Source organism: Lampetra fluviatilis, chromosome 57, assembly GCF_964198595.1.
Source record: "Lampetra fluviatilis chromosome 57, kcLamFluv1.1, whole genome shotgun sequence".
Lineage (NCBI taxonomy): Eukaryota > Metazoa > Chordata > Hyperoartia > Petromyzontiformes > Petromyzontidae > Lampetra > Lampetra fluviatilis.
Window position 1 is genome coordinate 1,127,050 of NC_136331.1, and position 24,407 is coordinate 1,151,456.

The 24,407-nt window shown below is 54.1% G+C and overlaps 1 protein-coding gene across 1 annotated transcript; it reads left to right on the forward strand.

The window, feature by feature from the left end:
* Positions 1–22,253, forward strand: LOC144950356 (uncharacterized). Its single transcript, XM_078880471.1, has 7 exons — positions 1–876; positions 5,478–5,643; positions 14,986–15,182; positions 18,544–18,734; positions 19,156–19,348; positions 19,580–19,695; positions 22,101–22,253. The coding sequence occupies exons 1-7, from the start codon at positions 795–797 to the stop codon at positions 22,251–22,253; spliced, it is 1,098 nt and encodes a 365-aa protein (XP_078736597.1). The 5' UTR covers positions 1–794.
* Positions 22,254–24,407: the final 2,154 nt, after the last annotated feature.

Genomic DNA, 24,407 nt, shown 5'->3' on the forward strand with positions numbered 1-24,407 from the left:
ACACACATACACGTGAATACACACACCACACACACACACCTACACACACACCTACACACACACCTACACACACACCTACACACACACACCTACATACACACACCTACACACACACACCTACACACACACCTACACACATCTTCACACCGACACACACACACACCTACACACACACCTACACAAACACACCTACACACACTTACACACACACCTACATACACACACCTACACACACACACACACCTACACACACACATCTACACACCCGACACAAACACACACCTACACACACACCTACACAAACACACCTACACACACTTACACACACACTTACACACACACACATCTACACATACACACCTACACACACACACACACACCTACACACACACACCTCCACACACACACACCTACACAAACACACCTACACACACACACACCTACACACACCTACACACACACACACCTACACACTCACACCTACACAACTACACACACACACACCTACACACACACACCTACACACCTACACACACACACACCTACACACCTACACGCGCACAACTACACACCTATACACACACCTACACATACCTACACACACACACACCGACACACACACCTACACGCACACACAACTACACACACACCCACACACACACCTACACGCGCTATTTTACGGGAAGGGAAGGAACTGCGCTGGAGACGAGGAGAGGAAGACGCTCCCCCGCCGAGTTGGGACGAGCCTGGAGACATCGCGGGAGGGGCAGGAGGAGGAACACGCCCGCAGATCCATGGCTCGCCTCGCGATCGCCCTCCACGCCATCATCGTCGTCGCCATGAGCCGCACCGTCGCCACGGCAGCTGTGCACCCAGGTGAGACGGCCCACGACTCGCGCACACAAAGACGCCCGTGCAGCCTGCGACAGGCTGCTGGGGCAAGTGCTCTTAGCGAGCAGCACCTGTGAAGGCCGGCACGGCACACGGGGGGGAGGGTGGCCAGCACCACGCCCGGCCGCCTTTGTCTCCCCACACCCCGCACCAGGTACAGCTGTACTCATTTTAGGCTGGGTCGACCTAGGGGAGAGACAAGACCACGCAGCGGTTAGCGCGCTGCGCTCCGAACCTGGCGGCCCGGGTTCGATTCCCGCTCACGGCCCTCAACGGTGACGATTATCTGAACCGGTCCTGGGCCTCCCCTAGGTCGACTCAGCCTCAAATGAGTACCCGGTAAGTGTGTAAACATCGCCACTGGGGAGACAAAGGCGGCCGGGGAATGGTGTTGGCCACCCACCCCCTCGTGTGCCGTGCCAGCCTTCATAGGTGCTCGCTAACAGCACTTGCCCCTGCAGTCTGTTAAGGTTATACGGGGGATATTTGTCTTTGTGTACACACACACACGCGTGTGTACGTACACGCGTGTGTGTGTGTGTACACGCGTTTGTGTGTACTCGTGTGTGTGTGTGCACGCGTGTGTGTGTGTGTGCACGCGTGTGTGTGTACACACGCGTGTGTGTGTGTACACGCGTGTGTGTGTGTACACGCGTGTGTGTGTGTGTACACGTGTGTGTGTACACGTGTGTGTGTACACGTGTGTGTGTACACGTGTGTGTGTGTACACGTGTGTGTGTGTATACACGCGTGCGTGTGTGTGTACACACACACGCGTGTGTGTGTACGTGTACACGTGTGTGTGTGTACACGTGTGTGTGTGTGTACACGCGTGTGTGTGTGTACACGCGTGTGTGTGTGTACACGTGTGTTTGTGTGTACACGCGTGTGTGTGTGTACACGCGTGTGTGTGTGTACACGCGTGTGTGTGTGTACACGTGTGTGTGTGTGTACACGCGTGTGTGTGTGTACACGTGTGTGTGTGTGTACACGCGTGTGTGTGTGTACACGTGTGTTTGTGCCGCCCCTGCGAGTTGCTGACGGGGAATGCGTCATTCGCGCCGTGACATCACCAGCACGGGCCCCGCCTCCTGCTGCTGCTGCTGCTGCTGTTCCGAGAAACACAGCGAGCACCCCCTCCCCCGCAGCCCCGCCCCTCCCCCACAGCCCCCCCTCAGCCCCTCCCCTCCCCCACAGCCCCTCCCCTCCCCCTCAGCCCCTCACCTCAGCCCCTCCCCTCGCCCACCCCTCGCCCACCCCTCCCTCACTGCCCCCCTCCGCAACTGCCCCTCTCCTTCTCCACCCCCCCTCTCCACCCCCCCCCCTTTCCACCCCCCCCCCCCCACAAACTTCTCGGCAAAGCGCGGCCTCCCACGTGGAACGCTGATGCCACATCTGCGGTGACGTGAAGCAGGGTCATTGCCCGAAACGTCGCGGCGTTCATTGATGAACGCGTTGAGTCACTGTCGGCTGTGCCGTGCACCACCACTGCCAACCCAGCAGCAGCAGCCAGCGGCATTTAAATCGTGAGCTCCGTGGTGCGTTCATATCCCATCCCTACAACGATTCTCGTTATTTGACTGTCATTGTTATTTGACCAGCAGGGTAAGGCCCACACCGGGGCTACGTGAACTCGCTTTCAGGAGCGGCCTGGCGCTCACTCATGATAGCCCTTTGCCAGTACCAAAATATAATGAGGTTTTTCCCCCTTTTTTCTGGCAACAAAACTGAAACCTTTTTACGAGGATTCATGTAACTGCATTAACCACAATACTTGCAGTCAAAATGCAAACAAAAAACACACTCTGATAATCTATGCATTGTCTTCTTGATTCTTTCTGTAAAGTCACGTAGACGGGAAATAATAAAAAATAAAACAATATAAAATACAATTCTCACGACGTTTCGGCCACAACACAAGCAGCCGTCCTCAGGTGAAAAAAAAATATGCATTGTCCTTGAAACTGATTGGTCCACACCAGAGACGGCTTTCTTTTGAGCCTCCTCTCAATTGGTGCTCGACCAGAGGACGCTAAAAGGCGCACAGCTCACAGACAATGCTGCACTATCAAAGTAATGAGGGCTCGGGGTGAGCATATCTTGGTACTGGCAAAGGAGGTCTAATGATGTAGATGCTCAGTGCATTGTCTTTGAGCTGTGGACGCCTTTTGGAGTCCTCTGGCCGAGCACCAATTGGGTCAAGGCTCAAAAGAAAGCTGTCTCTGGTGTGGACCAATCAGTTTCAAGGACAATGCATATATTATCAGAGTGTTTTTTGTTAACATTTGACCGCAAGTATTGTGGTGAATGCAGACGTGAATCCTTGTAAAATGTTTCAGTTTTGTTTCCCGAAAAAAAGGGAAAAACCCATTTTATTATTATAAGTGGCCCGTCGTCGTTATCGTCGTCGTCGCGTGGAAATGTATTGTCGCAGCTAAATAAGGGAGTGCGCTTCAAAAGAATGTTCACACTTCTGAGAATTGGCAACAATTACCGCAGGAAATGTGCCGCCTCCGGGCTCTGGAGACCACCTGGAGACGATTCCAGGCCACGCGTTGACAATGATGGCGAACGAGTGGAGACTTTTTGAAGCTACTAACATTACATTTGTTATCACATTATCAGTGTATTATCCGTTCTTTTTCCATAAAAAAAGCGATAGTCCCATGTTTAAAAAAAATTGAAGCACCCTGTGCTCTAAACACGTGGTGTTGATTCTAAATGTTGGAGGGGGAAAAACCGGAGGACCCGGAGAAAAATCCACGCACGCGACCACGGGGAGAGAGACACTCAAACTCCAAATTCACAGCAGCAGGCGTCAAAGTCGGGATCCAACCCACGACCTCCTGTAGACCAGGCGAGGTAGTTAACATATCCTAGCCACCGTGATGATGATGAGAGAGAGAGACACGCAAACTCCAAATATACAGCAGCAGGCGTCAGGGTTGTGATCGAACCCACGACCTCCTGTAGACCAGGCGAGGTAGTTAACATCTCCTAGCCACCGTGATGATGATGATGAGAGAGACATGCAAACTCCAAATATACAGCAGCAGGAGTCAGGGTTGGGATCGAACCCACGACCTCCTGTATACCAGGCGAGGTAGTTAACATCTCCTCGCCACCGTGGCGGCAGTAGGAGTTGATGGCCGATCCGGCACTCACCGAGTCACCAGCTCACTCGCTCGCTCACCGGCGGTCAGACGCCTCCCTGTCGCCCTTCTCTCGCTACTACCACTGCTACTACTACCACTACTACTACCACTGCTACCACTACTACCACTACTACTACCACTACTACTACCACTACTACTACCACTACTACTACCACTGCTACCACTACTACCACTACTACTACCACTGCTACTACCACTGCTACTACCACTACTACTACCACTGCTACTACCACTGCTACTACCACTACTACTACCACTACTACTACCACTACTACTACCACTACTACTACCACTGCTACCACTACTACCACTACTACTACCACTGCTACTACCACTGCTACTACCACTACTACTACCACTGCTACTACCACTACTACTACCACTACTACTACCACTACTACTACTACAACTACCACTACTACTACCACTACTACTACCGCTACTACCACTACTACTACCACTATTACTACCACTGCTACTACCACTACTACTACAACTACTACCACTACTACCACTACTACCACTACTACTACCGCTGCTACTACCACCACTACTACTACCACTACTACTACCACTATTACTACCACTACTACTACCACTACTACTACCACTACTACCACTACCACTGCTACTCCCACTGCTACTACCACTACTACTACCACTACCCCTGCTACTACCACTACTACTACCACTACCACTGCTACTACCACAACTACTACCACTACCACTGCTACTACCACTACTACTACCACTACCACTGCTACTACCACTACTACTACCACTACCACTGCTACTACCACTACTACTACCACTGCTACTACCACTACTACTACCACTACCACTGCTACTACCACAACTACTACCACTACCACTGCTACTACCACTACTACTACCACTACCACTGCTACTACCACTACTACTACCACTACCACTGCTACTACCACTACTACTACCACTACTACTACCACTACCACTGCTACTACCACTGCCACTGCTACTACCACTGCTACTACCACTGCTACTACCACTACCACTGCTACTGCTACTACCACTGTGGATACAGGCTGCGGCATGGACGCCGTGCAGGAGAAACGTCGAATGCGCGAAGGGGCGTGGGGGGCGGTGGGAGGGGGATGTCAGCTTTTAACACAACACGTGCCTCACTATCACACTACACACTGACACCACGCAACACGCTGTGCCGCAATAAGGCTGCTGATGAGACACCCGAATGCCGAAACCGGTCAAGAGGTTGCATTCAAACGAAAGAAAACGCCGCCCCTTCTAATTGTGGTCAAAGCACAGACGGTTCGGGCTGTGCCCTCCTCGTGCTATGCAGGTCAACTGTCCCCTCTCTAACCCACCTGTCCCCCTCTCTCCCATGCGTACCCCACCCCCCCCCCCCAAAAGTGTCCCCCACTCCGGGACCCCTGACCCCCAGCCAGGGGGGCTCCGTGACCAAGTGCGCTCCCCCACGTCACGTGACCATCAGCTCGCGGGACTTCAACCACGTGCTCAGCTGGGAGCCCCCCGAAGGGGGCGGGGCCGACACCACGTACAGGGTGCAGCTCCTCAGGTGAGGTGACCCACCCCCACCCACACCCCCACCCACACCCCCACCCCCACCCACACCCCCACCCACACCACCACCCACACCACCACCCACACCATCACCCACACCCCCACCATCACCCACACCCCCACCCACACCCACACCACCACCCACACCCCCACCCCAACCCACACCCCCACCACCACCCACACCACCACCCACACCACCACCCACACCACCACCCACACCCACACCACTACCCACACCCCCACCCACCACCCACACCCCCACCCACACCCCCACCCCCACCCACCACCCACACCCCCACCCACACCCCCACCCATACCCCCACCCACACCCCCACCCACACCCCCACCCCCACCCACACCCCCACCCACACCACCACCCACACCACTACCCACACCCCCACCCACCACCCACACCCCCACCCACATCCAAACCCCCACCCACACCACCACCCACACCCCCACCAACACCACCACCCCCACCCACACCCCCATCCACACCCCCACCCACACCCCCACCCACACCCCCACCCACACCCCCATCCACACCCCCACCCACACCCCCACCCCCATCCCCACCCCCACCCACACCCCCACCCACACCACCACCCACCCACACCCCCACTCACACCGCCACCACCACCCACCCACACCCCCACCCCCACCCACACCACCACCCACCCACACCCCCACCCACACCACCACCCACCCACACCCCCACTCACACCCCCACCCACACCCCCACCCACACCCCTACTCACACCCCCACCCCCACCCACACCCCCACCACCACCCACCCCCACTCACACCCCCACCCACGCCCCCACTCACACCCCCACCCACACCCCCACCTACACCCCCACCCACACCGTGCAGATTCCAGATCAACAAAGACGACAGAAACGCCGGATGGGCGCGTCTCTGGGCAGTCTGTCCAAGCTCTGTGGTCCTATGTTGGAAGGGTGGGCCAACTCCACGAACGAGCCGGTTGTATACACGGGGCGAGGCGACCGGAGCGCGTGGGGAGCACCCACGGCGCAATGCGAGCGGCAGGCAACACTCAAACCCCCGTACAGAAGATGCAGGGCAACCCGCTTGCTCACTCACACGGAGATCAAATCAAGGCTGAACCCGCTCCCTCACTCACATGGAGATCAAGTGAAGACTGAACACCGCTTCCTCACTCACACGGAGATCAAGTGAAGACTGAACACCGCTTGCTCACTCACATGGAGATCAAGTGAAGACTGAACACCGCTTCCTCACTCACACGGAGATCAAGTGAAGACTGAACACCGCTTCCTCACTCACATGGAGATCAAGTGAAGACTGAACACCGCTTGCTCACTCACATGGAGATCAAGTGAAGACTGAACACCGCTTCCTCACTCACACGGAGATCAAGTGAAGACTGAACACTGCTTCCTCACTCACACGGAGATCAAGTGAAGACTGAACACCGCTTCCTCACTCACATGGAGATCAAGTGAAGACTGAACACCGCTTCCTCACTCACACGGAGATCAAGTGAAGACTGAACACTGCTTCCTCACTCACACGGAGATCAAGTGAAGACTGAACACCGCTTCCTCACTCACATGGAGATCAAGTGAAGACTGAACACTGCTTCCTCACTCACACGGAGATCAAGTGAAGACTGAACACCGCTTCCTCACTCACATGGAGATCAAGTGAAGACTGAACACTGCTTCCTCACTCACACGGAGATCAAGTGAAGACTGAACACCGCTTCCTCACTCACATGGAGATCAAGTGAAGACTGAACACTGCTTCCTCACTCACACGGAGATCAAGTGAAGACTGAACACCGCTTCCTCACTCACACGGAGATCAAGTGAAGACTGAACACCGCTTCCTCACTCACATGGAGATCAAGTGAAGACTGAACACCGCTTGCTCACTCACATGGAGATCAAGTGAAGACTGAACACCGCTTCCTCACTCACACGGAGATCAAGTGAAGACTGAACACTGCTTCCTCACTCACATGGAGATCAAGTGAAGACTGAACACCGCTTCCTCAATCACACGGAGATCAAGTGAAGACTGAACACCGCTTCCTCACTCACATGGAGATCAAGTGAAGACTGAACACCGCTTCCTCACTCACACGGAGATCAAGTGAAGACTGAACACTGCTTCCTCACTCACATGGAGATCAAGTGAAGACTGAACACCGCTTCCTCACTCACACGGAGATCAAGTGAAGACTGAACACCGCTTGCTCACTCACATGGAGATCAAGTGAAGACTGAACACCGCTTCCTCACTCACACGGAGATCAAGTGAAGACTGAACACTGCTTCCTCACTCACACGGAGATCAAGTGAAGACTGAACACTGCTTCCTCACTCACATGGAGATCAAGTGAAGACTGAACACCGCTTCCTCACTCACATGGAGATCAAGTGAAGACTGAACACCGCTTGCTCACTCACATGGAGATCAAGTGAAGACTGAACACCGCTTCCTCACTCACATGGAGATCAAGTGAAGACTGAACACCGCTTCCTCACTCACACGGAGATCAAGTGAAGACTGAACACTGCTTCCTCACTCACACGGAGATCAAGTGAAGACTGAACACCGCTTGCTCACTCACATGGAGATCAAGTGAAGACTGAACACCGCTTCCTCACTCACACGGAGATCAAGTGAAGACTGAACACCGCTTCCTCACTCACACGGAGATCAAGTGAAGACTGAACACTGCTTCCTCACTCACACGGAGATCAAGTGAAGACTGAACACCGCTTCCTCACTCACACGGAGATCAAGTGAAGACTGAACACCGCTTGCTCACTCACATGGAGATCAAGTGAAGACTGAACACCGCTTCCTCACTCACACGGAGATCAAGTGAAGACTGAACACCGCTTCCTCACTCACATGGAGATCAAGTGAAGACTGAACACCGCTTGCTCACTCACATGGAGATCAAGTGAAGACTGAACACCGCTTCCTGACTCACACGGAGATCAAGTGAAGACTGAACACCGCTTCCTCACTCACATGGAGATCAAGTGAAGACTGAACACCGCTTGCTCACTCACACGGAGATCAAGTGAAGACTGAACACCGCTTCCTCACTCACATGGAGATCAAGTGAAGACTGAACACCGCTTCCTCACTCACATGGAGATCAAGTGAAGACTGAACACCGCTTCCTCACTCACATGGAGATCAAGTGAAGACTGAACACCGCTTCCTCACTCACATGGAGATCAAGTGAAGACTGAACACCGCTTCCTCACTCACATGGAGATCAAGTGAAGACTGAACACCGCTTGCTCACTCACACGGAGATCAAGTGAAGACTGAACACCGCTTCCTCACTCACATGGAGATCAAGTGAAGACTGAACACCGCTTCCTCACTCACACGGAGATCAAGTGAAGACTGAACACCGCTTGCTCACTCACATGGAGATCAAGTGAAGACTGAACACCGCTTCCTCACTCACACGGAGATCAAGTGAAGACTGAACACCGCTTGCTCACTCACATGGAGATCAAGTGAAGACTGAACACCGCTTCCTCACTCACACGGAGATCAAGTGAAGACTGAACACCGCTTGCTCACTCACATGGAGATCAAGTGAAGACTGAACACCGCTTCCTCACTCACATGGAGATCAAGTGAAGACTGAACACCGCTTCCTCACTCACACGGAGATCAAGTGAAGACTGAACACCGCTTCCTCACTCACATGGAGATCAAGTGAAGACTGAACACCGCTTGCTCACTCACATGGAGATCAAGTGAAGACTGAACACCGCTTCCTCACTCACATGGAGATCAAGTGAAGACTGAACACCGCTTCCTCACTCACACGGAGATCAAGTGAAGACTGAACACCGCTTCCTCACTCACATGGAGATCAAGTGAAGACTGAACACCGCTTGCTCACTCACATGGAGATCAAGTGAAGACTGAACACCGCTTGCTCACTCACACGGAGATCAAGTGAAGACTGAACACCGCTTCCTCACTCACATGGAGATCAAGTGAAGACTGAACACTGCTTGCTCACTCACACGGAGATCAAGTGAAGACTGAACACCGCTTCCTCACTCACATGGAGATCAAGTGAAGACTGAACACCGCTTGCTCACTCACATGGAGATCAAGTGAAGACTGAACACCGCTTGCTCACTCACATGGAGATCAAGTGAAGACTGAACAGCGCTTCCTCACTCACACGGAGATCAAGTGAAGACTGAACACTGCTTGCTCACTCACACGGAGATCAAGTGAAGACTGAACACCGCTTCCTCACTCACATGGAGATCAAGTGAAGACTGAACACCGCTTCCTCACTCACACGGAGATCAAGTGAAGACTGAACACCACTTGCTCACTCACATGGAGATCAAGTGAAGACTGAACAGCGCTTCCTCACTCACATGGAGATCAAGTGAAGACTGAACACCGCTTCCTCACTCACACGGAGATCAAGTGAAGACTGAACACCGCTTCCTCACTCACATGGAGATCAAGTGAAGACTGAACACCGCTTGCTCACTCACACGGAGATCAAGTGAAGACTGAACACCGCTTCCTCACTCACATGGAGATCAAGTGAAGACTGAACACTGCTTCCTCACTCACACGGAGATCAAGTGAAGACTGAACACCGCTTCCTCACTCACACGGAGATCAAGTGAAGACTGAACACTGCTTCCTCACTCACACGGAGATCAAGTGAAGACTGAACACCGCTTCCTCACTCACATGGAGATCAAGTGAAGACTGAACACCGCTTGCTCACTCACATGGAGATCAAGTGAAGACTGAACACCGCTTCCTCACTCACACGGAGATCAAGTGAAGACTGAACACCGCTTCCTCACTCACATGGAGATCAAGTGAAGACTGAACACCGCTTCCTCACTCACATGGAGATCAAGTGAAGACTGAACACCGCTTCCTCACTCACACGGAGATCAAGTGAAGACTGAACACCGCTTCCTCACTCACATGGAGATCAAGTGAAGACTGAACACCGCTTGCTCACTCACATGGAGATCAAGTGAAGACTGAACACCGCTTCCTCACTCACATGGAGATCAAGTGAAGACTGAACACCGCTTCCTCACTCACACGGAGATCAAGTGAAGACTGAACACCGCTTCCTCACTCACATGGAGATCAAGTGAAGACTGAACACCGCTTGCTCACTCACATGGAGATCAAGTGAAGACTGAACACCGCTTGCTCACTCACACGGAGATCAAGTGAAGACTGAACACCGCTTCCTCACTCACATGGAGATCAAGTGAAGACTGAACACTGCTTGCTCACTCACACGGAGATCAAGTGAAAACTGAACACCGCTTCCTCACTCACATGGAGATCAAGTGAAGACTGAACACCGCTTGCTCACTCACATGGAGATCAAGTGAAGACTGAACACCGCTTGCTCACTCACATGGAGATCAAGTGAAGACTGAACAGCGCTTCCTCACTCACACGGAGATCAAGTGAAGACTGAACACTGCTTGCTCACTCACACGGAGATCAAGTGAAGACTGAACACCGCTTCCTCACTCACATGGAGATCAAGTGAAGACTGAACACCGCTTCCTCACTCACACGGAGATCAAGTGAAGACTGAACACCGCTTGCTCACTCACATGGAGATCAAGTGAAGACTGAACAGCGCTTCCTCACTCACATGGAGATCAAGTGAAGACTGAACACCGCTTCCTCACTCACACGGAGATCAAGTGAAGACTGAACACCGCTTCCTCACTCACATGGAGATCAAGTGAAGACTGAACACCCGCTTGCTCACTCACACGGAGATCAAGTGAAGACTGAACACTGCTTCCTCACTCACATGGAGATCAAGTGAAGACTGAACACCGCTTGCTCACTCACATGGAGATCAAGTGAAGACTGAACACCGCTTCCTCACTCACACGGAGATCAAGTGAAGACTGAACACCGCTTCCTCACTCACATGGAGATCAAGTGAAGACTGAACACCGCTTGCTCACTCACATGGAGATCAAGTGAAGACTGAACACCGCTTGCTCACTCACATGGAGATCAAGTGAAGACTGAACACCGCTTCCTCACTCACATGGAGATCAAGTGAAGACTGAACACTGCTTGCTCACTCACACGGAGATCAAGTGAAGACTGAACACCGCTTCCTCACTCACATGGAGATCAAGTGAAGACTGAACACCGCTTGCTCACTCACATGGAGATCAAGTGAAGACTGAACACCGCTTGCTCACTCACATGGAGATCAAGTGAAGACTGAACACCGCTTGCTCACTCACATGGAGATCAAGTGAAGACTGAACACCGCTTGCTCACTCACACGGAGATCAAGTGAAGACTGAACACCGCTTCCTCACTCACATGGAGATCAAGTGAAGACTGAACACCGCTTGCTCACTCACATGGAGATCAAGTGAAGACTGAACACCGCTTGCTCACTCACACGGAGATCAAGTGAAGACTGAACACTGCTTCCTCACTCACATGGAGATCAAGTGAAGACTGAACACCGCTTGCTCACTCACATGGAGATCAAGTGAAGACTGAACACCGCTTCCTCACTCACACGGAGATCAAGTGAAGACTGAACACCGCTTCCTCACTCACGTGGAGATCAAGTGAAGACTGAACACCGCTTCCTCACTCACATGGAGATCAAGTGAAGACTGAACACCGCTTGCTCACTCACATGGAGATCAAGTGAAGACTGAACACCGCTTGCTCACTCACATGGAGATCAAGTGAAGACTGAACACCGCTTCCTCACTCACACGGAGATCAAGTGAAGACTGAACACCGCTTCCTCACTCACACGGAGATCAAGTGAAGACTGAACACCACTTCCTCACTCACACGGAGATCAAGTGAAGACTGAACATCGTGGCCCCGGCCACAGATCAGGAGATGGCGATGTGGACGCTAACACCGGTGATGATCATTTAAAGCCGGTCCTGGGCCTCCCCTAGGTGGACTCAACCTCAAATGAGTACCTGGTGCGGTGTGTAAACATCGCCACTGGGTAGACAAAGGCGGCCGAGCGTGGTGTTGGCCACCCACCTCAATAGGTGTGCCGTGCCGGCCTTTGTAGGTTCCACTCGCTTATCAGCACGACCACGAACACGAGTGACGACTATTTGTCTGTGTGCGTGTTGTGTGTGTTGTGTGCGTGTTGTGTGTGTTGTGTGTGTGTTGTGTGTGTTGTGTGCGTATTGTGTGTGTGTTGTTTGTGTTGTGTGCGTGTTGTGTGTGTTGTGTGTGTGTTGTGTGCGTGTTGTGTGTGTTGTGTGTGCGTGTTGTCTGTGTGCATGTTGTGTGCGTGTTGTGTGTGTTGTGTGTGTTGTGTGCGTGTTGTGTGTGTGTTGTGTGTGTTGTGTGCGTGTTGTGTGTGCGTGTTGTATGTGTGTTGTGTGCATGTTGTGTGTGTTGTGTGCGTGTTGTGTGTGTTGTGTGTGTGTTGTGTGTGTTGTGTGCGTGTTGTGTGTGTTGTGTGTGCGTGTTGTATGTGTGTTGTGTGCGTGTTGTGTGTGTTGTGTGCGTGTTGTGTGTGTTGTGTGTGTGTTGTGTGTGTTGTGTGCGTGTTGTGTGTGTGTGTTGTGTGTGTTGTGTGCGTGTTGTGTGTGTTGTGTGTGCGTGTTGTATGTGTGCGTGTTGTGTGTGTTGTGTGCGTGTTGTGTGTGTTGTGTGTGTGTTGTGTGTGTTGTGTGCGTGTTGTGTGTGTTGTGTGTGCGTGTTGTCTGTGTGCATGTTGTGTGTGTTGTGTGCGTGTTGTGTGTGTTGTGTGTGTGTTGTGTGTGTTGTGTGCGTGTTGTGTGTGTGTTGTGTGTTGTGTGCGTGTTGTGTGTGTTGTGTGTGTGTTGTGTGTGTTGTGTGCGTGTTGTGTGTGTGTTGTGTGTGTTGTGTGCGTGTTGTGTGTGCGTGTTGTATGTGTGTTGTGTGCATGTTGTGTGTGTTGTGTGCGTGTTGTGTGTGTTGTGTGTGTGTTGTGTGCGTGTTGTGTGTGTTGTGTGTGCGTGTTGTATGTGTGTTGTGTGCGTGTTGTGTGTGTTGTGTGTGTGTTGTGTGTGTTGTATGCGTGTTGTGTGTGTGTTGTGTGTGTTGTGTGCGTGTTGTGTGTGTTGTGTGTGCGTGTTGTATGTGTGCGTGTTGTGTGTGTTGTGTGCGTGTTGTGTGTGTTGTGTGTGTGTTGTGTGTGTTGTGTGTGCGTGTTGTATGTGTGTTGTGTGTGTGTTGTGTGTGTTGTGTGTGCGTGTTGTGTGTTGTGTGCGTGTTGTGTGTGTTGTGTGTGTGTTGTGTGTGTTGTGTGCGTGTTGTGTGTGTTGTGTGTGTTGTGTGTGTGCGTGTTGTGTGTGTTGTGTGTGCGTGTTGTCTGTGTGCATGTTGTGTGTGTTGTGTGCGTGTTGTGTGTGTTGTGTGTGTGTTGTGTGTGTTGTGTGCGTGTTGTGTGTGTGTTGTGTGTGTTGTGTGCGTGTTGTGTGTGCATGTTGTATGTGTGTTGTGTGCATGTTGTGTGTGTTGTGTGCGTGTTGTGTGTGTTGTGTGTGTGTTGTGTGTGTTGTGTGCGTGTTGTGTGTGTTGTGTGTGCGTGTTGTATGTGTGTTGTGTGCGTGTTGTGTGCGTGTTGTGTGTGTTGTGTGCGTGTTGTGTGTGTTGTGTGTGTGTTGTGTGCATGTTGTGTGTGTTGTGTGTGCGTGTTGTGTGTGTGTTGTGTGCGTGTTGTGTGTGTTGTGTGCGTGTTGTGTGTGTTGTGTGTGTGTTGTTGTGTGCATGTTGTGTGTGTTGTGTGTGTGCGTGTTGTGTGTGTGTTGTGTGCGTGTTGTGTGTGTTGTGTGTGCGTGTTGTGTGTGTGGTGTGTGCGTGTTGTGTGTGTTGTGTGTGCGTGTTGTGTGTTGTGTGTGCGTGTTGTGTGTATTTGTGTGTGCGTGTTGTGTGCGTGTTGTGTGTGTTGTGTGTGTGCGTGTTGTGTGTGTTATGTGTGTGCGTGTTGTGTGTGTTGTGTATGCGTGTTGTGTGTGTGTTGTGTGCTTGTTGTGTGTGTTGTGTGTGTGTCGTATGTGTTGTGTGTGTGCGTGTTGTGTGTTGTGTGTGTTGTGTGCGTGTTGTGTGTGTTGTGTGTGTGCATGTTGTGCGTTGTGTGCGTGTTGTGTGTGTGTTGTGTGCGTGTTATGTGTGTGTTGTGTGTGTGCGTGTTGTGTGTGTTATGTGTGTGTTGTGTGTGCGTGTTGTGTGTTGTGCGTGTTGTGTGTGTGTTGTATGTGTGCGTGATGTGTGTGTGCGTGTTGTGTGCATGTTGTGTGCGTGTTGTCAGGAACGGGCAATCGTGGACGGAGGTGGCGCGCTGCGGGGGCCAGGGGGTGCTGCGCTGCCCCCTGGAACTGCACCACCCCGCCGAGCGCTACCGCGCCCGCGTGCAGGGGGGGGCCCCCACTGGGGGCGGGGGGCCCCCCACTGGGGGCGGGGCGCATTGCTGGGGGCTTTCCAAGTTCTTCAGACCGCTCGATGACAGTACGAGACACACGCACACCGCGTCACACACCGCGTCACACAACAACAACAACCGCCATTCGCCACAAAGTGGCGGTGACGTCACCACGACGCTTGTGCCAGGCTATGTGCACCTTGAGGCCACGTGAAGTGTCGAACGCCCGCTAGCAGGAGGTCACGGGGCAGACCCAGGTGCCACGGGTCGACTGATGTTCCATTAGGGGGGTCCACGTTTCGCAAGCGTAGAAGAGGGAATGACCGTGGCCGAGAAGACCTGAAGCTTCGTACGAAGTGATAGACCAGGTAGCTTCACACAGCGTTACGCAACCGATGAAAAGATAATGCCACTCGACTGATTCGGAGTGAGACCTCTGCTGTTAAACAGGAGCCGGTCATGAGCAGACTGCCAAGGTATGGGAAACTCTCCACTCTCTCCGCAACTGTCCTATCATCAATTGGGAGTTGTGGGAGAGGAGTGTCCGATGGTACAAAATATCCAGGTGGATGCTTAGTTTTGGTGGGGCTGATGGTAAGGCCCCACCTCTTGGTGGCAAGCTCCAGGTTCAGCAGCAGCGCCTCCAACTCCTCCTCTGAGTGAGCAGCAATTACCAGATCATCGGCATACATAACGTGGTTGAGCAATAGGGAGCCATCCCTTGACCGCACCCGGGCATCGATCAGCCTCCCATTGTATCTGTACCAAATGGAAATTCCTCCGGTACAGCTATTTAAGGCTTCACGAACTACGCAGTCAAAATAGATGTTAAATAATGTGGGAGCCAGAGGACATCCCTGTCACACCCCAAAGTGAACAGGGACTGGCTCTGACTCCCGGCCACGTAGTTTTACCCGGGCCCGCTCACCATCATGAAGGTCCTTAATGAGCGTGAGCAGAGGGTCAGGGACTCAGAAAGCACGAAGAACAACCCAGAGCCCAGGCCTACTGATGGTATCATAGGCCTTGACCAGGTCTATAAAGCAGAGATGTAGGTCTTGTTGGAATTCCCTATACCTCTGCTGTAGCAGACGGACAGAAAATATGGCATCTGCGCAGGACCGCCCTTTCTTGAAACCGCATTGGGGCTCCGCAAGCCTCTCCTCAGCGTGCCTAGCAAGGCGATGTTGAATAATCCTTGCCAGGACCTTTCCTGGCACACTGAGGAGTGAGATGCCCCTGTAGTTGTTACAGTCTGTGCGGTCCCCCTTCTTAAAGAGGGAGACCACCAGGGCATCCTTCCAATCCTGCTTAACCCGTCCAGTGGTCCAGACTGTTGTTATGATGTCATGTAGGGCAGTCTGCGCACAAACGCCACCCTCCCTCAGCATTTCACTTGGGAGATCATCTCTGCCCGGTGCCTTTCCTGGTCTCAGACTCTGGATCGCCTTCATTACTTCCTCAACAGATGGCACCTCAGCCAGCCACTCACAGGGGGTGGCTTCCTCCTCAAATATTTGAGGCACCGCAGCCTCAGCAGGGTCATCCCCACTTTGTCCCATGATGTTTCCAGGCTGAGGGATTTCCCCTCCCCCAGGACCTCATAGAAATGCTCAGCAAATCTGCAAACCTTGGATCACCGTTCTTTCCCCTATTGATGGTAATAGGTGTGGCGCTGCAGGTTACTTTTTTGATGGAATTAAAGAGCGATTTGTGATCGTGGGCCACTGAGGCAGACTCCATCTCCTCATAATTGATAATAAAGTGTTTGGGTTAGATCGCGTTATTTATTAATGTGTCTTAACCCTCCACCACCCGACACGGCCAATCAGCAAAAAAGTGTCACGTTGACTAAAGACAAATAGTTCACTACTTTAGCCCACCGGTGTGTTGAAGCGTGAAACCACAACATTTACAATTTTTGAGTACGACGTTTCGCTGGTAATTGCATCCAGCATCATCTAACCCAAAAACGTTATTATGAATAATATTGGTCGCGAAAGTCCATCTCCTCAGCAACCCGCGACCACCACCCATCCTTGCAGCGCCTCACGGCTCTCCGAACCTCCAAGCGAAGGCTGTGGTAAGCCTCCTCATTCTTCCAACGTGGGATGCTGTAGCCGATGGGAGTGGGCCTGTCGCTTTTTCTCAGCCAGGCTGAATACCTTCTCTGTCAGCCAGGGTCTCTGAGGAAGTCTGGACCGTGGACCCAAAGCAGCCATTGCAGCTGTATGAGCCACAGTTCTAAACCTCGCCCATTTCCCCTCAACATCAGGAGTGGGGGACAATGCCAACCCCAGCTGCAAGTGATGATGAAATTCTCGCTTGCAACTTTCATCAGCTAGCTGAGACCATGCCACTAAGGGTTTGAATGGGGTCCTGGGTGTACACCCACCACCGGAGTGGAAGAATGGCAGGCGCATCTTACAGATGACAAGTCGATGGTCAGTGGGCAGATCAGCTCCACGGTAGGTCCTGGTATCAAGGACATGGGCCCGCATCCGCTGTTCCATCACTATGTAGTCCAGCAGATGTTCTTGCTTGGAACCGGGATGCATCCATGATGTGGTGTGGATGCGCCGATGCCGGAACAGTGTGTCGGTAATCAAGGCCGTGGGCTGCACACAAATCTAGCAGCCTCCTGCCATTGTTATTGAGCTGATCTGGCCCATGCCTTCCAATCACTCCAGACCAGGTGCCAGCATCATGACCAATTCGGGCATTGAAGTCACCCAACAAGATGACTCTATCCCGAGGGGCCACTTAAGCCAGAACCTGTGACAGGAGGTCATAGAAGGCATCTGACTCATCGGCCTTGCCCGCATCCCTCCACGGATGTTCGTCTTCAGTGGGGGCATAAGTAACCACGACCACCACTCCCGCACACCTTGTCACACGCACCTCGTCACACACCTCGTCACAAACCTCAACACACACACGTCACACACACACGTCACACACACACATCTCAACACACACACATCGTCACACGCCTCGTCACACACACACACCTCAACACACACACACATCGTCACACGCCTCGTCACACACACACCTCGTCACACACACACCTCGTCACACACACACCTCAACACACACACACATCGTCACACGCCTCGTCACACACACCACGTCACACACACACGTCACACACACCTCGTCACACACACACGTCACACACACCTCGTCCCACACCTCGTTACACGCCTCGTCACACACACACCTCGTCACACACACACCTCCACACACACACACATCGTCACACGCCTCGTCACACACACACCACGTCACACATCTCGTCACACATACCTCGTCACACACACGCCTCGTCACACACACACACCTCAACACACACACACATCGTCACACACCTCGTCACACACACACCTCTTCACACATCTCGTCACACGCACGCATCTCACCAGACACGCCTCTTCGCTGCCCCAGCCCAGTGGAGTGCCCCCGAGGTGAGGGTTCGCGTGGAGGTGGACGAGGAGGTGGACGACGAGGAGGTGGAGGCGAGGGTGCCGCGGGTGGTGGTGGCCCTGCGGGCCCCGGGGGCCCGGCCCGAGCTGTACCGCGGCGCCCGCTGGGACCTGAACGTGTGCCAGCTGCTGCCGCCCGCGGGTGGCACGTGGGTAACCCTCGCACACCCTCACCCCCTCGCACACCCTCACCATCACCAGCCTCACCATAAACCCCTCACCAGCCTCACCAGCCTCACCAGCCTCACCATCACACCCTCACCATCACACCCCGACACCCTCACCACCCTCACCAGCCTCACCATCACACCCCGATACCCTCACCATCACACCCCGACACCCTCACACCCTCACACCAACACTCTCACCATCACACCCCGACACCCTCACCATCACACCCTCACCCCCTCACACAGCTGGGGCAAGTCCCATTAGCGAGTAGCACCTACGAAGGCCGACACGGCGCTCACACATCTCCTGTGACCCCCACACCTTACCACCTGGGTCATCGTTCGTGACCCTTGCCTGGGTCATCACTCGTGACCTCCCGTGACCCCGCCCCTCCCCACGACAGAAGTGCCACCAGCAGCCGGACCAGCCGCTGGTGGAGGAGCTGGCGCTGCGGAAGGTGCTGGCCGGAGCGGAGCTGTGCGTGGAGGCCCGGCTCAAGTTGCAGTTCCCCCGCAAGTGGAGCGACCACTCGCGCCGCGCGTGCCTACAGATCCCGCCGCGGGCCACGGCGCGCTGGACGGGCCGCCACGCCGCCAGTAGGGACCCAGCCCCGCCCTCCCCGGCCACACCACACGACACGCACTGCACCACGTCGCACGCCACACCACTCCACTCCAGATGCCACGCCACGCGCCACCAGCACCTCCGATTAGTGCAGTTGGCTACGTGCGGGTGCGATGGTTCAACACCCACATGTGCACGACACGCCACCACAACACAGCACTCGCCACACCGCACGCCACTCCGTGTGTGTGTGTTGCGTGTAGACGCGTGGCTGGTGGTGGGGATGGTGGTGCTCTCGGTGCTGCTGCTGGCGCTGCTGCTGGGGGCGTGGGCCCTGCACTACGTGACAGAGGCTCCCGGCACCCTGCCACGCGTGCTGGTGAGCACACACACACACAAAGATCCCCCGTATAGCCTTAACAGACTGTTGGGGTAAGTGGTAATAGTGAGCACCTACAAAGGCCGGTACAGCACTCGGAGTGGGTGGTCAATACCATGCCTGGCTGCCTTTGTCTCCCCAGTGGCGATGTTTGCACATTGCCCCAGGTACTCCTAGAGGAGGCCCAGAACCGGTTCAGATCATTCTCATCACTGTTGTTGGCCGTGAGCGGGAATCAAACTCGGGTCGCCGGGTTCATAGAGCTAACCGCTACATCACCGCTCCCCCCCACACCACGCACGTACACACACACATACACACACCACACGTACACACACGCGCAAATAAACCACACGTACACATACCACGCACGTACACACACCACACACGTACACCACACACACCACACACGTACACCACACACACGTACACACCACACACGTACACCACACACACATACATCACACACGTACACACCACACACGTACACCACACACGTACAACACACACACATACATCACACACGTACACACCACACAACAACAACAACAAAAACCGCCATTCGCCACTAAGTGGCGGTGACGTCACCACGACGCTTGTGCCAGGCCATGTGCACCCTGAGGCCACGTGAAGTGTCGAACGCCCGCTGGCAGGAGGTCACGGGGCAGACCCAGGTGCCACGGGTCGACTGACCGAGATGACCGAGACGACTGGCTGATGCACCACCTGTGCCCCCTACTGTGCCAACTTGCTGTGCTTTAGCCACCCGGCGCTCCGCTCGTTGTTGTGAGCGTCGCTCCTCCGCCCTCCGTTGTTGTTGGAGGGCGACTGCCTCCAACTGCCCAGTAGCGTCCTTCACGAGCCTCCTCCACTGAGGCCGATCTTGACACCGCTGGTACCAGTCATCGGCAAGTCCACACAGCTCCACGTCCTCCTGTACCACATCACTCCATCTCTTCTCTAGCCCGTGCCGCGCCCGTTTAGCCCCCTCGATCCGGCCGAACAAAAGCTGTTTAGGCATGCGGTGGCTGGGCATGCGGGCTACATGACCCAGCCAACGCAGCCTTGCCTGCCGGAGGAGCTCACTGATGGGACTTTGCCCAGATCTTTCAAGGACTTGTGAGCTCCTCACACAATCCAGCCTGGTTAAACCCAGGATGGATCGTAGGCAGGCCAGCCTAAATGTTTCCAACCGGCGAAGATGCTCCACTAGGGGGGTCCACGTTTCGCAAGCGAAACGTGGAAGGGAGGGAATGACTGTGGCCGAGAAGACCTGAAGCTTCGTGCGGAGCGACAGACCAGGTAGCTTCCACACAGCGTTACGCAACCGATGAAAAGATATTGCCGCTCGACTGATTCGGAGTGAGACCTCTGCTGATAAACTGGAGCCGGTCATAAGCACACTGCCCAGGTATGGGAAACTCTCCACTCTCTCCACAACTGCCCCATCACCGATTGGGAGTTGTGGGGGTGGAGTGCCCGATGGTACAAAATACCCAGGCAGGTGCTTAGTTTTGGTGGGGCTGATGGTAAGGCCCCACCTCTTAGTGGCACGCTCCAGTCTCAGCAGCAGCGTCTCCAACTCCTCTTCTGAATGAGCAGGTATTACCAAATCATCGGCATACATAACGTGGTTGACCAATAGGGAGCCATCCCTTGATCGCACCCGGGCGTCGATCAGCCTCCCATTATATCTGTACCAAATGGTAATTCCCCCGGTACAGCTATTGAAGGCTTCACGAACTACGCAGTCGAAATAGATGTTAAATAATGTGGGAGCCAGAGGACATCCCTGTCGCACCCCAAGGTGTACAGGGAAAGGCTCCGACTCCCGGCCACGTAGTTTTACCCGGGCCCGCTCACCATCATGAAGGTCCTTAATGATCGTGAGCAGAGGGTCAGGGACTCCGAAAGCACGAAGAACAACCCAGAGCCCAGTCCTACTGATGGTATCATAGGCCTTGACCAGGTCAATAAAGCAGAGATGTAGGTCTTTTTGGAATTCCCTATACCTCTGCTGTAGCAGACGGACAGAAAATATGGCATCTGTGCAGGACCGCCCTTTCCTGAAACCGCATTGGGGCTCCGCAAGCCTCTCCTCAGCGTGCCTAGCAAGGCGATGTTGAATAATCCTTGCCAGGACCTTACCCGGCACCCCGGCACACTGAGGAGTGAGATGCCCCTGTAGTTGTTACAGTCGGTACGGTCCCCCTTCACACATACACCACACACGTACACCACACACGTACACCACACACACATACATCACACACGTACACACCACACACACACCACACACACACCACACACACACATACATCACACACGTACACACGTACACACACACTAACACGCCGTCCCCCACGTGTGACCCGTGCCGGTTCCCGCTGCTGGCGACGCTGCAGGCGACGCTGCTGGAGGCTGAGGTGAGACCCGGCAAGAGGCGGCCGCTTCACAGCGACAGCCGCCCTCTTCACCCGCAGCACGGCGGCGGCGACGAGAGGGAGGACGAGCGGGGGGGGCGACGAGGGGGGCGACGGCGACGAGGGGGGCGATGACGAGGGGGAGGGCGACGAGGGGGAGGGCGACGAGGGCGGCGATGACGAGGGGGAGGGCGACGAGGGGGAGGGCGACGAGGGGGAGGGCGACGAGGGGGAGGGTTACGTGGGGGGCGATGCCGAGGGCGTGGACGACGACGAGGGGGACGATGGGTACGCAAGCGTCGTGTGCGGGTTCCCCGCCCCCCCGGTCTCATGGCAGGCGCACGGCGCGCGCTGCCCCTCATCCGACAGCGGCTACACCTCTCAGCTCCCGTACTCCTCCTCGTCCTCCTCTTCGTCCTCCTCGTCCTCCTCCTCGCGCTACGTCAACGTGGCCGCCATCCTGGGCCTCCGCGGCGGCCGCGAGGCCGACGGCGCGACCCCGGGCTACGTCGCCGTGGGGCTGGCGAGCGGCGTGCCCGGCCGGCCGCCGTGCGGAGACGCGGGGCCGCCGGGCACCGAGGCATTGTGGGAAGACTGCGGCCGCCCCCCTGGACTTGCGGAACGAGGCACGGAGGGATTGTGGGAAAATTACGGCGGCCCCCCGAGAGTCGGAACAGAGGAATTCTGGGAGAATTATGGGGCCGTCGAAGATTATCGGCCCGGTCTCCCCTCCAGCACGACGGCCGGCGAGGACGAGGCAGCCAATCACAGCCAGGACGAGGATGGAGTGGCCCGGAAAATGGGCTGAGACACAATAGGTGACGTCGTTCTGGGCAACAGCCTCCTGCAGGGACTCGCAGAATCAATAAGCAGACAACACACGCCTGCGTCCCATATCTCTCGCCCTGCCAACTAAAAATATAAAAGTACGTTTCACACATTCCGTCAGCCACACGGCCTGCCTTCATTTCAGAGTCGTTGGCAACGCAGAAGCAAAACTCTAGATGAGTGTCGACATCCAGTGTCTCATCAGTCATGCCAGGCTCGCTTGAATCGATGCAGGTGAACTACCACATGTTATAGGCAAGGCCCTGTGTTTCAGATAAGGGGGTCCTCGATCAACGCAAAAACAACACACAAGCGGAAAACTCGCCTCCTCTATTTATCCCTCCCCCAAGCGAGCCCGATGCCAAGTCTGGAAAACTGGCCCAGAATGTGATCTTGTGTTGAACAAATGTTGCCGAAATCCCAGAAAGCCAGCAGGGCTGATGGGATGTGGCAAAAAAAAAAACTTCATTTGTTATTTTACAGATGTGTTAATGAGACAGAGTGTCTGCTTATGTCTTCTTGGTTCTTTCGGCAAAGTCACGTAGAAGGGAAATAATACAATAATAAAACTAAAACATAATAAAATACAATTCTCACGACGTTTCGGCCACAACGCAAGCAGCCGTCCTCAGGTGAAGAACAGGGCTGTCGGAAAGACAGCGTCTTATTTAATTATGTTTTATTTTTTATTATTTTATTATTTCCCTTCTACGTGACTTTACCGAGAGAACCAAGAAGATGAATCCCAACAGTCACGAAAGCTTTAAATCGAAATTTGTCTGCGTATGCTCGAGTGAGACCCGGCCAGTCTCCTGTGCGAGGGTTAAAATATAAACCCGCGGTTCGCGCACCACGACACTAACCCGGCGCGCCCGAGTTTCATTCCCGCTCACGGCCAACGTCAGTGGCGAGCGACATTCGAAGCCGTGCAATACCCCGGGGTCACCCCCTCTTCAACGACCCCCGCGGCGGTCAGCGCGGGGCCTGGCTAAACGACACCGGACGACCGACATTGGGGAGGGCCTTCATCCAGCAGTGGATGAATTTAGGCCGTTAGTGCTCAACAATCACAAGGCGGCGAGTTCAAATCCTGGCAGGGTTGGGTGTTGACTCAGCCCATCCATCCCTCTGGGGTCGATACAATTACTACTTCATGGGGAAGGTTGTTATTATTATTATTATAAAGTCGTCTGATGCGGAACCTCTACCTCACCATAGGAATGTGGAATTTCCACCACTGGCTCTGCAGGGGCTGCAAACGGGAGATGAGCACCGAAGCAATACATCACTCTTGAGGTGCGAATCGATTTTTTTCTGAAATCGATTCTTATTCACGATTACACTCGTTCACCCAGGAGAGCCCTGCGAGTCTCAAGACTCGTTTGGGGGAGGGTCCTGCCACTTGCTGCGAGTGATCCCAAGTGACCTTTCACTACAGGGATGTTAATGGCCAACATTGGT

What these genes read in the sequence shown, in the direction of transcription:
- LOC144950356 (XM_078880471.1), top strand. Translation starts at nt 795, where the DNA reads ATGGCTCGCCTCGCGATCGCCCTCCACGCCATCATCGTCGTCGCCATG. An exon ending in GACGGGCCGCCACGCCGCCA is followed by an intron (nt 19,349 to 19,579) that starts GTAGGGACCCAG and finishes TGTTGCGTGTAG; the next exon opens with ACGCGTGGCTGGTGGTGGGG. An exon ending in GCACCCTGCCACGCGTGCTG is followed by an intron (nt 19,696 to 22,100) that starts GTGAGCACACAC and finishes GCGACGCTGCAG; the next exon opens with GCGACGCTGCTGGAGGCTGA.